Source organism: Dromiciops gliroides, chromosome 3, assembly GCF_019393635.1.
Source record: "Dromiciops gliroides isolate mDroGli1 chromosome 3, mDroGli1.pri, whole genome shotgun sequence".
Lineage (NCBI taxonomy): Eukaryota > Metazoa > Chordata > Mammalia > Microbiotheria > Microbiotheriidae > Dromiciops > Dromiciops gliroides.
The window spans coordinates 571886263-571899380 of NC_057863.1; the positions used below are offsets into that span (position 1 = coordinate 571886263).

At 37.1% G+C, this 13118-nt stretch overlaps 1 protein-coding gene across 1 annotated transcript in view; it reads right to left on the bottom strand.

Moving 5' to 3' along the window:
- The window catches only part of LOC122747959 (guanylate cyclase soluble subunit beta-2-like), an 81751-nt gene that overhangs the window by 16326 nt on the left and 52307 nt on the right, over positions 1-13118 (bottom strand). The window contains exons 10-11 of the mRNA XM_043993722.1: positions 6175-6391; positions 542-862 (exon numbers count right to left, since the gene is read on the bottom strand). Coding sequence (XP_043849657.1) covers positions 542-862; positions 6175-6391 — 538 coding nt within the window. The remainder of the gene's footprint in view (positions 1-541; positions 863-6174; positions 6392-13118) is intronic.

Genomic DNA, 13118 nt, shown 5'->3' on the forward strand with positions numbered 1-13118 from the left:
TGGTTTCCCCATTTGTAAAATGAGAGAATTGAACTAGATGATATCTAAAAGCCCTTTCAGCTTTATATCATATTATAATACTCATAATATTCAGCTATTTTAGTAAGAAAATCTGTATTTGAAAAAAAGAGGAAGGAAAATTGACTGGAAAATCATTCTAGTTCCTTTCTCTTAGTTAATCATGTTGAAACCTGACTGCTTGAGTCATGAGGCCATAAATAAGACATTGTGCTCATTTGGTAGTAGTTCCCTCACTGCAGTTATTTCCAAGGGAAAATAATCACTTGAAGGTTAAATTGTGAACTTAAATATCAGATTATGAAAACTATCAAGACTTTTTTTTTATCATCCAGGAATAGCCTTTTCACCCAGAAAGATCATCAGAGAATTTCCCTGAGTTAAATTTGGAGCAATTTATGTAATTGTCTATTTAACAAAATAGAGGCACCAAGATGGTGCCTTTCATGGCCTGTCAGTGATAGAATGAACCTACTCCAGCTCTAACCCTAAGCTCCTACATGAGATGAATCAAATTTAGTACCTGCTGCAACCTTTTTGCCTTCTTTCAGCTGGTTTGCGACATGCTCTGGAAGCATCGCGTACAACAATGTTTCTGTTTTCTTCTTTTCTATGGCTAAATGTTTGGAGAGGATCCGAAGCTCTTCCTTCTTTCTTTCCAGCTGGTTGGATAACTCGATTTCAGCCAATCGCTGCTGGTTCAGAAGTATGAGATCCCGGGTGGTATCATGTCTGGCAATGTCAGAGATGTGCATTTTCCGTTCCTCCAGCTCCTGGAGGCTTCGGAGTTTGGGGGAGCAGAGATATATCATGCATTGCAATGATTCCATCCAGATCATCTGCCCTTTGAAAACAGAACAGAAAGAAGCAATAATGTACCAAATGCCCACCACTGTTGGGAGATGAGGAGTACCACAGAGGTCATCTTTCTGGGCAACTGACCCTTTCAAGTGCTAAAGTCTTTTCTATTAATCATTTTATAGAAATAATTATAAAATATAATATTTACTTCCTTGATTTATTAAATGAAAGCCCTTGAGCATAATTTAAACTTTCCTTAATGACAAGGTTGTGAAGAGATAAAAGGGAGCATGACATAGAGGAAAAAGTATGTTGGGAGTGATAAGATCAGGGTTCAGATCCCCACTCTTAGATCTCAGCCATTTCTTCATCTGTAAAATAAAATGGTTGGACCAGGAAATCTATAAGGTTCCTTCTTCCTCTAAATCCTATAAATTATTATGAATACCATAGGATCAAAAATTTAAAGTAAAAGGGAACCAAGGGGCCATGAAGTCCAATCCCCTTATTACAAAGGTGAGAAAACAGACCCAAAGTAGGTCAGTGATTGACCTAAGATCACAGAGGGAATAAAGATCAGAGTTAAAATTTGAGTCCTTTGACCCCAAGTCTAATGTTACTTCCATCGCACCACCCTGCTTTTGGGATTCAATGAATCCCTCGGGAATGATTCAAGTGTGTAGGTCTGTTTACCTCCATGCTAAATGGTTACATTTGATTTCTATCTATCTACTGGGTATTTCCACTTAGATGTTCTACTAAGTATCATATTCAGTTCATCCAAATAAAACATAACATCCTTCCTCCTCTGCCAAGACAAGATAAATCTTCTACTCACCCTGGATTGATACTTTGGAATAATTTTTTACTTATCTTCTCCTTCACCTCAGATGTCCTGTCTATCATCAAGTATGTTCACTTCTTCCTTTAAAACATCTCTCATAACTGTCCCTTCTTTTGCATTTCCATTGCTTTGTCCAGACCTGCATTATCTCACTCTAAATACAGACTCTTTGACCTCAGTATTTCCTACTGCAAATAATATATTTGGCTTTTCAATTAATCTTGCTTAAACACCACTTTCACTAAGACATTTCTTTGCTTTGCTCAGAGTGGAAATATCTATCAGTAACCCCTACCATGTTGGATAGGATAATTCTTTTCCCCAACCTGTTATTGAGTCTTGGTTGGCTCAGAGGACTAAGGTTAAGGCTGTTCATGTGGCTTCCAGTTCACCTAAATACAAAAAAAAAACATGAGGAGCTCAAACAGCAACCTTAGGGTTGACCAGCAGGCCACTATGGGCAACACAAAGACAGGAAAGTTGTGTTTGACTGAATCAATACTGTATCCTCAATTGAATATCCTTTCCCTGTTTTGAATGTAAATCTACTGTTGTTGATTATTAGATGGACTATGGATTTTTTACTTATTTCTTTTCTCAAACCTGAGTTATCAACCTGATGTGGTCAACCCAATTAGCTAGTCAATAAGCACCTACTAAGAAGCACTGTAACTTAGCACTAGACTAAGTGCTATGGATACAAAAAGAAGCAAAGACAGTTCCTGCCCTCACGGACCTTACATCCTAATAGGGAGCCTACTATACTCCCTATTGACCTTATTAAATCTAAAATTCCTTTTCCTGATTTTTAAGGACCTCTATCATTTTTCCTCACTTGCACTTCTTTTCCCATCTTATTTCCACTATTCTTCTAGTCAATGCTTCACCATATTATGAAAAGGTTATAATCATTCTCACCTGGAACAAAGAGGCAGTTTGATATGGAAAGAGCACTGAATTTGGCATCAGAAGATTTGAGTTTGAATCCTGGTTTTACTTACTATTTTCCAATTCTTGGGTAAGTTACTTTTCCTCTCTAGTCCTTAGTTTTGTCATTAGTCAAATGAAGGGGTTGGACTAAAGGATCTCTAAATTCTCCTTTAACTGTTCTCTCCACCTGGCATACTCTACTCCATGCACCCAAATTGTTTAAGACTAAAGTTCCAGACCTCAACAAAAACCTATAGAAAATATAGAGTCTGGTCCCTCATTCACTAGGATCCTCTCAGATTATTTGGAAACCACGGGCATAGTCCTTTATCTGCACATAGTCTTTTATCATTTTTATCTTTCCTTAAGTCTCAAAATCTCTACTTCATTCTCATTGTGGGCTCCAATCTCTTTTCCCTCTACACCTAATTTCTTTCCCAAGTTATCAATCCTGCATGAGCTATACTCTCCTCCCTTCCCTAGCATGGGGAACTCACCTCACAGGGGGTCAATCAGTTCAATTCTACCCTACTCTCTAAACTCAGTTTCCTTGCTCTATTACCAATTGTACCTTAGACTACTCCCACTATCTGCCTCCTTTACTCCTGTTTACATGCTGCTCAACATGAGAAAATCATGAAATCATGCCCACTATAAATTGGTGTTACATAATCTCAACGGGGCACTCATTGAGGCCATGCACTCTTTTTATACCTCCCTAATCTATTTACTCTCCTACTCACCACAGTAACTGTTGCAAACATCCTCTTTCCTCCTCAGTTGATTTGATAATCCCCATTAGCTGCTGTTCTATATCTTTCTTTCTCTTGTCATCTAAACCCATTGAGAAAGTTATCTCCTCTCACTTGCCTCTAAACACCAATCTGGCTTCTAAACTTATCATTTAGCTGACACTACTCTTTTCAAAGATCTCTTGATTACCAAATCCAATGGCCTTTTCTCAATCCTCATCCTTCTTGGCCTGCCTCTCTGCAGCTTTTAAAACTGTCAATCATCTTTTCTTCTAGGATACTCTCTATGTTATTATCACTCTATCTCTTCCCTGGTTTTTCTTCTACTTGTCTGACCACACTTTCTCCATCTCCTTTTCTCTCATCAGAACTATATTAGGCCCACTAACCAGATGTGTCCCACAGGGCTCTATCCTGGGCTATCTTGTTTTCTCCCTCTATGCCATCTCACTTGGTGGTCTCATCATCAGCTCCCAAGGGTCCAATCATCATCTCTATGCAAATGATTCCCAGATCAATATATCCAATCCTAGTTTCTCTCCTGAGCTGCAATCACACATCTCCGATGCCTCTCAGACATCTTCAACTGAATGTCCCATAGGTGTTTCAAAGTAAGTAGGTCCAAAACAGGGCTATTATCTTTTCCCTAAGACTCCCCACCTTCCAAACTTTCCTGTCATCGTTAAAAGCTCTGCCATTCTCTCAGTTCACAACATCGATGTTTTCTTTGACTACCCATTTTCACTCACCCTACATATCTAACGTGTTGTCAAGCCATGTCATTTCTACTCTCACAAATTCTTTTGTACATGGACCCTTCTCTCCAGTCACAAAATTGCCACCCTGGTAAAGGCCCTTATCACCTCACATCTGGACTCTTATAATACCCTTCTGGTTGGTCTCCCTCTGACTCAAGTCTTTCCCCCCTATAATCCATTTTCTACTCAGACGTAGAAATGAGTTTTCAAAAACAAGGGTCTGACTATGTCACATCACCTTCCCCCACCCACTCAATAAACTCTAGTAGCTTCTTGTTACATCCAGAATCAAATATAAAATCCTTGTTTGGTTTTTATAGCTTTTCACTACTTGTCTCTTTCCTGCCTTTCTTATCTTCTTATACTTTACTCATTTCCACAAACTGTATGATCCAGCAACAAATGCCTTCTTATTCCTCACACATAATATTCTACCTCTCTCAGTCATGTGACTTTGCATTGGCTATGCCCAATGCTTTTCCCCTTCTCCTCTACCCACTGTCTTTCCTGGCCTCCCAACTTAGCTCAAATTCTGCCTCCTTCCAGAGGACTCTTTCCAGTCCCTCCTGTTGCTAGTGCCTTCTCCCTTGAAATTTGTGGTTCTTAGTTTTATACAGTATATAGCTTATATATTCATAGTTATTTGTATCTTGTCTCCAGCATAAGAATAAGAGTTTCATAAGGTCAAAGACTGTTTTTGCCTTTCTTTGTACCTGAAGTATTTAGCATGGTGCCAGCCACATAGTAAATGCTTAACAAACAGTAATTGACTGACCAAATGACTGACTGGTTGACTGACTAACCATACTAGAAGAAATATTCAAGGACTCAGTATCATCGCTGAGGAGCCAAATCTCAGTGAGAGCCAGAAGATATGGGGATCATGAGAGGACTGGGTTCTAAATGAAAGGATGCTGATTAATACAATATAGAGGGGGCAGCTAGGTGGCACAGTGAATAAAGCACCAGCCCTGGATTCAGGAGGACTTGAGTTCAAAATCCGGCCTCAGACACTTGACACTTACTAGCTGTGGGACCCTGGGCAAGTCACTTAACCCTTATTGCCCCGCCAAAAAACCAAACAAAAACAAAAACAACAATATAGAACAATAATCCCCAGAGGACACAGTGAAAGAAGCAGGCAGGTATTGAGTGGGATGTTGTAGGGGTCAGTTTGAAGTAGATAAGGATGAAAGGGATAATAATAATGAATAATAATAGGTTATGTTAATTCAGTATTTTCCAATGTGCCAAATATATTCATCACAACAACCTTGAGCAGTTGATAGTATAAGTATTGTCATCACCATTTTATAGGTGTGGAAACTAGGGCACAGAAAGGTTTAAATGACTTGATCATGGTCACAAAGCTAGAAGAAATAAATCTTCTATCTCAAAGCCCTGTGCTACTTCTGAATTTTTCCATACTTGTTATAATCAATAACTGTTGATTGATAGATTTATGTTCATTTAGTCACCATTTTTTGCCTCATCTCACATATGACCAATGGTCTGCATTTGCAGTACATTTCACTGTGAGCAGGTTTGTCTGTGGCCATGAAATATAATTGAACTAATTGGTCTACACCCGGCCTCATGGTCACAGACTGAATCCTTAATTCCACATTCACCAATACTACCACTGGTCACAGGGGAAAACAGAAAAGACAGTGTGAGTGAAGCAGACCAAACCTCTATCACCATTAGAAAAACAACTTCAGTGTTTATGACCTATGAACTATAGAATAGCAGAAGTATTTGGTTTATACCAATTGGAAAGTGTTAATTATGGAGATCAGCAACAATCAAATACTAATCTCTGTGTAGATCTATTAGAATGCAGAATTTTAGATTCCATTTACTTTCCACACAGAATAGGAATGGTCTAAAAAGAGAAGTTAGTGCTTAACAGCTAAGTCCAATTGGATGATGCAGAGAAAACCATTTTCAATGTGAGTTCACACCCCACTCTTACCCAACATATAATTAGAAAATTCTGTGTCTTCCTGTCTGATCAATCCTTTGACTCCTCAGATAGATAATACAGAAAGGAACAGTGAGAATTCAATACCTCTGAGTTTGAGTGTAGGCTTTTTTTTCCATGCTTCAGGCATCATTTCTCTTCGAGTTTTCAAAACAAATTGACTATTGATAAACTTGCAGATGCTGAGAATGGTGAAGGCGACTTGGGGATGGATGATGGTGAAATATTCATCAACCTGAATATCCAGGGTTTGGAGTCCTGGGACATACTTTTGAATGTTTACTCCGGCTTGCTTAACCCTTAGCTACTCACAAAGGACAAAAGGAAAGCTAGTGAGTCAGAAAGTTAATTTGCAGAAGGAGCTCTTTCTTAGAAATAATATTTTAACCATGCTTTACAACTCACTTAGGAAAAGGATGAAAAACATTAAATTTTTAAAAAGAATCCTAATGAAAGCAATAAATATATTTTTTAAAATCTGGAATACTACTGTACTATAAGAAATGATGAGCTCAGTAATTTTAGAAAAACAGGGAAAGACTTGCATGAAATAATGAAGAACGAAATGAGCAGAACCAAGAAAATAATGTATACAGTAACAGCAATATTTGTTTTAAGAATGACTTTGAAAGAATAAGTTATTTTGACTATTATAAATACCCAAATTAACTATAAAGGACATATGAAGAAAGATACTATTTGCATCCAGAAAAAGAACTGTTAAATAGATGTGTAGAATTCTTTTATACACACACATGCACACACACACACACACACACACACACACACACTACCAATTGGAGAGTGTTAATTATGAAGACCAGCAACATTCAAATAATAATCTGTCTAGAACTATTAGAGTACAGAATTTTAGATTCTATTTACTTTTCACACAGAATAGGAATGGTCTTGTAACGATTGGAATGACGCCACCTGCTGGAGACTTACTGTAGAAGAGCTCCACCCATGAGGTGAAGGTCTTTGAGGGCAAGACCATGCGTCTTTTCTTTGGCATCAGGAAGTGACATTTGCATGTAGGAGGAAGAAGGGGGAGCCTGGCACTCTGACTCTAGCGCTCTTTCCTGGGGACTCTGGCGGAGAAGGGAGCTAGAAATGCGCTCTCCTTTTAATAGAGAGATGAATGTAGGCCTTTCTCTCTCTCTTTACCAAATTCTTATTCTCCTTAATAAATGTTCAAAAGCCTAACTCTTGCTAAAGCTTATAATTGATTGGCGACCACTCATTAGATATTTCAGACAGACTAGCTAGAATTTTAGCTTTAACAGTCTAAAAAGAGAAGTTAGTGCTTAATAGCTAGGTCCAATTGGATGATGCAGAGAAAACCATTTTCAATGTGAGTTTACACCCCACTCTTATCCAACATATAATTAGAAAATTCTGTGTCTTCCTCTCTGATCAATCCTTTTACTCCTCAGATAGATAATACAGAAAGGAATAGTGATAATTCAATACCTCTGAGAACATAGATACATAGATAGATAGATAGACAGACAGACAGACAGACAGACACACACACACACACATACATATATATATATATATATATATATATATATATATATATACCTATCTGTGTCTAATAGTAGCCATCTCTAGGGCAGGGGAGGAAGAAGGAAGAAAAAAAGGAAATTTACATGATACTTTTGTTGTATATTTGAAACAAATAACAAGTTGCACATAGTAGGTTTGCAATTTCATGTGCAATCATCTTTTTTATTGCACTATGCTATGGAAATGCTTGTTTTATTCCATAAATTAAAAATTAAAAAAAGAGAAAAAATTAAATCTGCAAATAATAAGAAAGTGAGGGGAAAAAAGATCAGTAAGGCATCGTTAGGGTAAAATAATTATTTCGCCCAATTCTCCCCATCCAGCTCTGTTGGGCACATACAGCATCCCCTCCAGTGGTCCAGAATATGATCATAGAATAAAGCTAAAAGGGACCTCAAGGCCATCTAATCCAGCCCTCAGCTTCAGATAAGGAAACTGAGTCCTAGGAAGGTTAAATATATTGCCCAAGGTCACACAGAATCAAAGATTTGAACACAAACTCTCTGAATCAAGACAGGGTGTTCTTTCTCTTGCCTCCCTATTCTTTCAAGCAGAGAAGTTTTGTTACTTCTACATAAATTTCATAATTTTCCAGTGGGTTTAGAACAGAGCAAGACTGGATAAGAAAAGGATGTTTCTCCATGGGAAGGTGAAAGTCCAGCTAAGGATTCAGCAAGGACATTCACATGCAGGGCTCTTACATGTTTTCCTCATTAGAATGGAAGGTCCTTGAGATCTGGTACTGTCTTTGCTTTTGTATTTGTATTTTTTCTATTTTATTTTGTACTTGTATACAAATTTTTGTATTTGTATGCTCAGCACTTATCCCAGTTCTTGCCACATAGTAATTGCTTAATAAATGTGGGGATTTTTGTTCCTTTCATTCATTTTACCAAAAGAATATCACGCTCCAGGCATGGAGGGAAAATTTATGGAGGGAGAGAACTGTAGCAACTTTGTGGAACAGGAAAAACTTCATGGAAGAGATAGAGTTTAACCCTGAAGGAAGATGAAGAGTGACAGGTAGAGATGAGAAAAAAGAGCATGGAGGTGGTAGATGGAATGTCAAGTGTGGGAAATAGCTAGAAGTCATATAGCTAATGATTAGAGCACATGAAGGGCAGAGAGGTGAAAGAAGATTGCAATGGTATATAAGAACCAGATTGACCAGGGTTCTAATTGCCTGAATGAGGAGTCTGTATTTTATTCTAGGGCAATAGTGAGCCGTTGAAGGTTTTTGAATGGGGTAGGGGCTTAGTCAGATTGAAGCTTTGGGGGGAGTGAAGTAGACGTACATGACTTTGTCACTCATCTCTGAGTATTTAATAATGGCTGTCATTTATATAGCACTTGAAGGTTTGCAAAGCACTTTGTAGGTATTATCTCATTTTTTCTTTATAATAACCCCTGAGAGGTAGGTTAATAAATCTGTTAATAAGTAAATGTCATTCCATGTTCATGTATTTCATTCAAAGAATCTAACACAGATGAACCTTCATAATCTTCACAAAATTCTAGTGCTTCACCACAAGAATGGGGGATTGGCATGTGACTTTTTTTTCACTTAAAAAGAAATTTTGTAATTGTTTGTAATGGGGATAAACTAGAAGTTCCCCCGGTAAGATTAGGTGTTAAACAAGGATGCCCACTGTCACCAGTTATTCAACGTTGTATTGGAAATCCTAGCAATAGCACTAAGAGAAGAAAAAGAAATAGAAGGAAACAGGATAGGGAATGAGGTAACTATCTTTTTTTGCAGACAATATGATGATATGCTTGGAAAATCCCAATAACCCAACTAAAAATTAGTTGAAACAATTAGTAATTTTAGCAAAGTAGCAGGGTATAAAGTAAATCCACATAAATCATCAGCATTCCTATATATCACAAACAAAACTCTGCAAGAAGAAATAGTAAAAGATATCCCATTTAAATAACTCTAGACAATATAAAATACATGGGGGTACATCTCCCAAAACAAACCCAGGAACTATGTAAAAAAATTATTTTCTAGAAAACATTTTATACAAATAAAATTGGAGAAATATTAATTACTCATGGGTAGTCAGGCCCAATATAGTAAAATGGCCATTTTTATCTAAACTAATTTATATATTCAACACAATCACAGTTAAATTAACAAAAAATATTTTATTGAATTAGAAAAAATAATAACAAAATTCAGTTGTAAGAATATCAAAGGAACTAATGAAAAATGCAAAAGAAAAAGGTTTAGCAGTACCAGATCTTTAATTATATTATAAGGCAGTAGTTAGCAAAACTATCTTGTACCACCTAAGAAATAGAACTTGCATTTGACAAGTGTAAAGATAAGATTTGGGGATAAGAATTCATTATTTGATAAAAATTATTGGAAAAACTGGAAAGCAGTATGGCAGAAACTAAGCATAGACCAAATATCTTGCACTATTTACCAGGATAAAGTCAAAATGGATACATGACACACACGCACACACACACACACACACACACACACACACATATATATATATGTATATGTATATATGTATGTATGTATGTAAAGAGAGATATTTTAAAAATTAGAACATGGAACATATTATTCATAAGGCTTATAGATGGGTGAATAATTTATAAATAAACAAGAGAGAGAAAGCAAAGTTAGGTATAATGTGGATACTTTTTATTACATTAAATTAATTTAAAAAAATTTTTGTGGGGCAATGAGGATTAAGTGATTTGCCCAGGGTCACACAGCTAGTACATGTCAAGTGTCTGAGGCCGGATTTGAACTCAGGTCCTTTTGAATCCAGAGCTGGTGCTTTATCCACTGTGCCACCTAGCTGCCCCCTATTACATTAAATTAAAAAGGGTTTATATAAATAAAACAAATGTAGCCAAGAGCAGAAGGAAAACAAAAAATTGGGGAAAAAATTTATAGACAGTTTATCAGATAAAAGTCTCATATCAAAAATACATAAAGATCCTTGCCAAATTTATAAAAATATAAGTCATTCTTTAATCGATAGTCAAAGGATATGAACAGGCAGTTTTCCAATGAAGAAATCAAAACAATTTATAGATAGATGGAAAAACTACTCTAAAACATTATTGATTAGTGAAATGCAAATTAAAACAACCTTGAGATATCATTTTACAGCTATTAGTTTGGCTAAAATGATTGAAGGGAAAAGTGACAAATGCTGGAGGGGATGTGGAAAAATTGGAACACATTTATTATTGGTGGAATTGTGAACTGATCCAACTATTTTAGAGAGCTATCTGAAATTATGCCCAAAGAGTTATTAAACTACCTGTACCCTTTGACCCAGCAATACCACTAGTAGGTCTATTTCCAAAGATGATTAGGGAAAAAAGTAAAAGAACCTATATGTTCTACAATGTTTATAGCAGCTCTCTTTGAGGTGGCAAAGAACTGGAAATTGCAGGGATGTCCATCAATTAGGAATGGCTGAACAAATTGCAGCATATGATCATGATGAACACTTGTGTTATAAGAAATGATGAACTCAATGGTATTAAAAAAAACATGGAAAGACTTGCATGAAATAATGAAGAACAAAATGAGAAGAACCAAAAGAACATTGTGTACAGTGAGAGCAATATTCTTTTAAGAATGACTTTGAGTGGATAAGTTGACTATTATAAATAACTAAATTAGCTATAAAGGAAATATGAAGAAAGACACTAACTGCATCCAGAGAAAGAACTGATAAATAAAAGTATGTAGAAAATAATTTTACACATATATGTTTATTTTTGTTTAATGGTAGCCATCTCTGGGTGGGGGGAGGGGATGGGGAAGAAAAAATGGGAGGAAAGTAATTTACATTATAATTTTGTTGTATATTTGAAAAGAATAGAAAGTTATGCATAATAGATTTGCAGTTTCATGTGTAATCATCCTTTTCACTATACTATGATATGGAAATGCTTGCTTTATTCCATAAATTAAAAATAAATTTAAAAAAAGATTCAGTCAGCAGAAAGGAGAAATGCTTCCCATTACCTGAGGATATAAGGACTCTTAGGAGGCTGCAAATATGGAAATTATTTCTTTCCCTGGAATTCATCAGATGTCTATCCTGTAAGCCCACCTGTACACAAAGTGGGTATCTTCCAGGATTACGAAAGGAGATGTGTAGTATTTTACAATGCCATAGACAGATCTCTTATCTGCAGTCTCCCTGACAAAGTCTTTCAAGGGCCTCTTAGTCCTTGTTTCTCTCTTTGCCTTTTCAATGAAGAAAGTGCTCCTGGTCTCTCATTACCTGGCTCAGGAGTAACCAGTAGGTGACTGCCAAATGATCATAAGGTCTATGAGGCACTTTTCATTCCAAGGCAACTCAAAATATCACCTGATACTCATATCTGCTCATTATAACCCATGTGAATCAGGTCAATAAAGTAATGAATGGTGGTTTAAAAAAAAAGGAACAATATTCTCCAGGAATTATTTAAATTGTTCTTTCCTTATGTATATTTGCTGTCAGAACTCAAGGGAAAGAGCTAGTATTATCTATGCTGAGAGGAATATCAGAGAAGGAGAGAATCAGAAGAACTTGGTTCTGCTTGGAATTGAGGGGCCAGACAACTCTGGCTTGAAGGGCCTAGGTGTAAACACTGTTGTGAATTGTAGCCTATTACTATGCAAAAAGGACAAAGGTGGGAACTCAGCCCCAGAGCAGAGAATGGAAAGATTATCTATCCAAGCCCAGGAGTGCTCACCTTTTGTGGGTGGAGTAAAGAGAGGGTTAAAGACCCCAACAACTCAATCCTAATATCTTTTGCTGCCAGGATTCAAGGGAAAGGGTTAGCATTCTCTCTCCCGGAAGGAAAGCCTGGGGACATGGATGCCAAAGATTTAATTGAAAGGTTCAAGGCAGATCTCACTTGCTCCATCCGCCTGGGCTACTTCACCAACCCAGTGACTGTCAACTGTAACCATTGCTTTTGCACAGGGTGTCTTATCCAGTGCAGGGAGAGATCCCATGAAACGTTAACCTGCCCAAAGTGCAGAAGAGTCATTGAATACAGCACTGATTTGGGGACCAACAGGAACCTGCAGAAACCGGCCATCACTGCCAAAATGCTCAGACCTCATCTGCTGCAGACCATCGTGGGCCTGACCACCTGTGATCAACATGGGGAAAAGGAGAAACTCTTCTGTGAGGAAGACCAGAGAACCCTCTGTGATTCCTGCTCATTAGCCCTAGAATATAAGGATCATCAAGTTCTTCTCTTGGAAAAGGCTGCTGCCAAGTGGAAGAAGATCTGGTAGACACAGAGCATCTTACAAGGAGGAATTTAAAATGGCATTGGACCAAAAAAATTGAAAATTGTTCAAAAAATAAAAAAGAAATTTTGTTTTGAGTAAGACCTGTGATTTTGTGGGTACTTGGGATTCCTAGTGAGAAAACTCCCTTTAACAAGGCAGATCCACACCTATGCTCTAATTC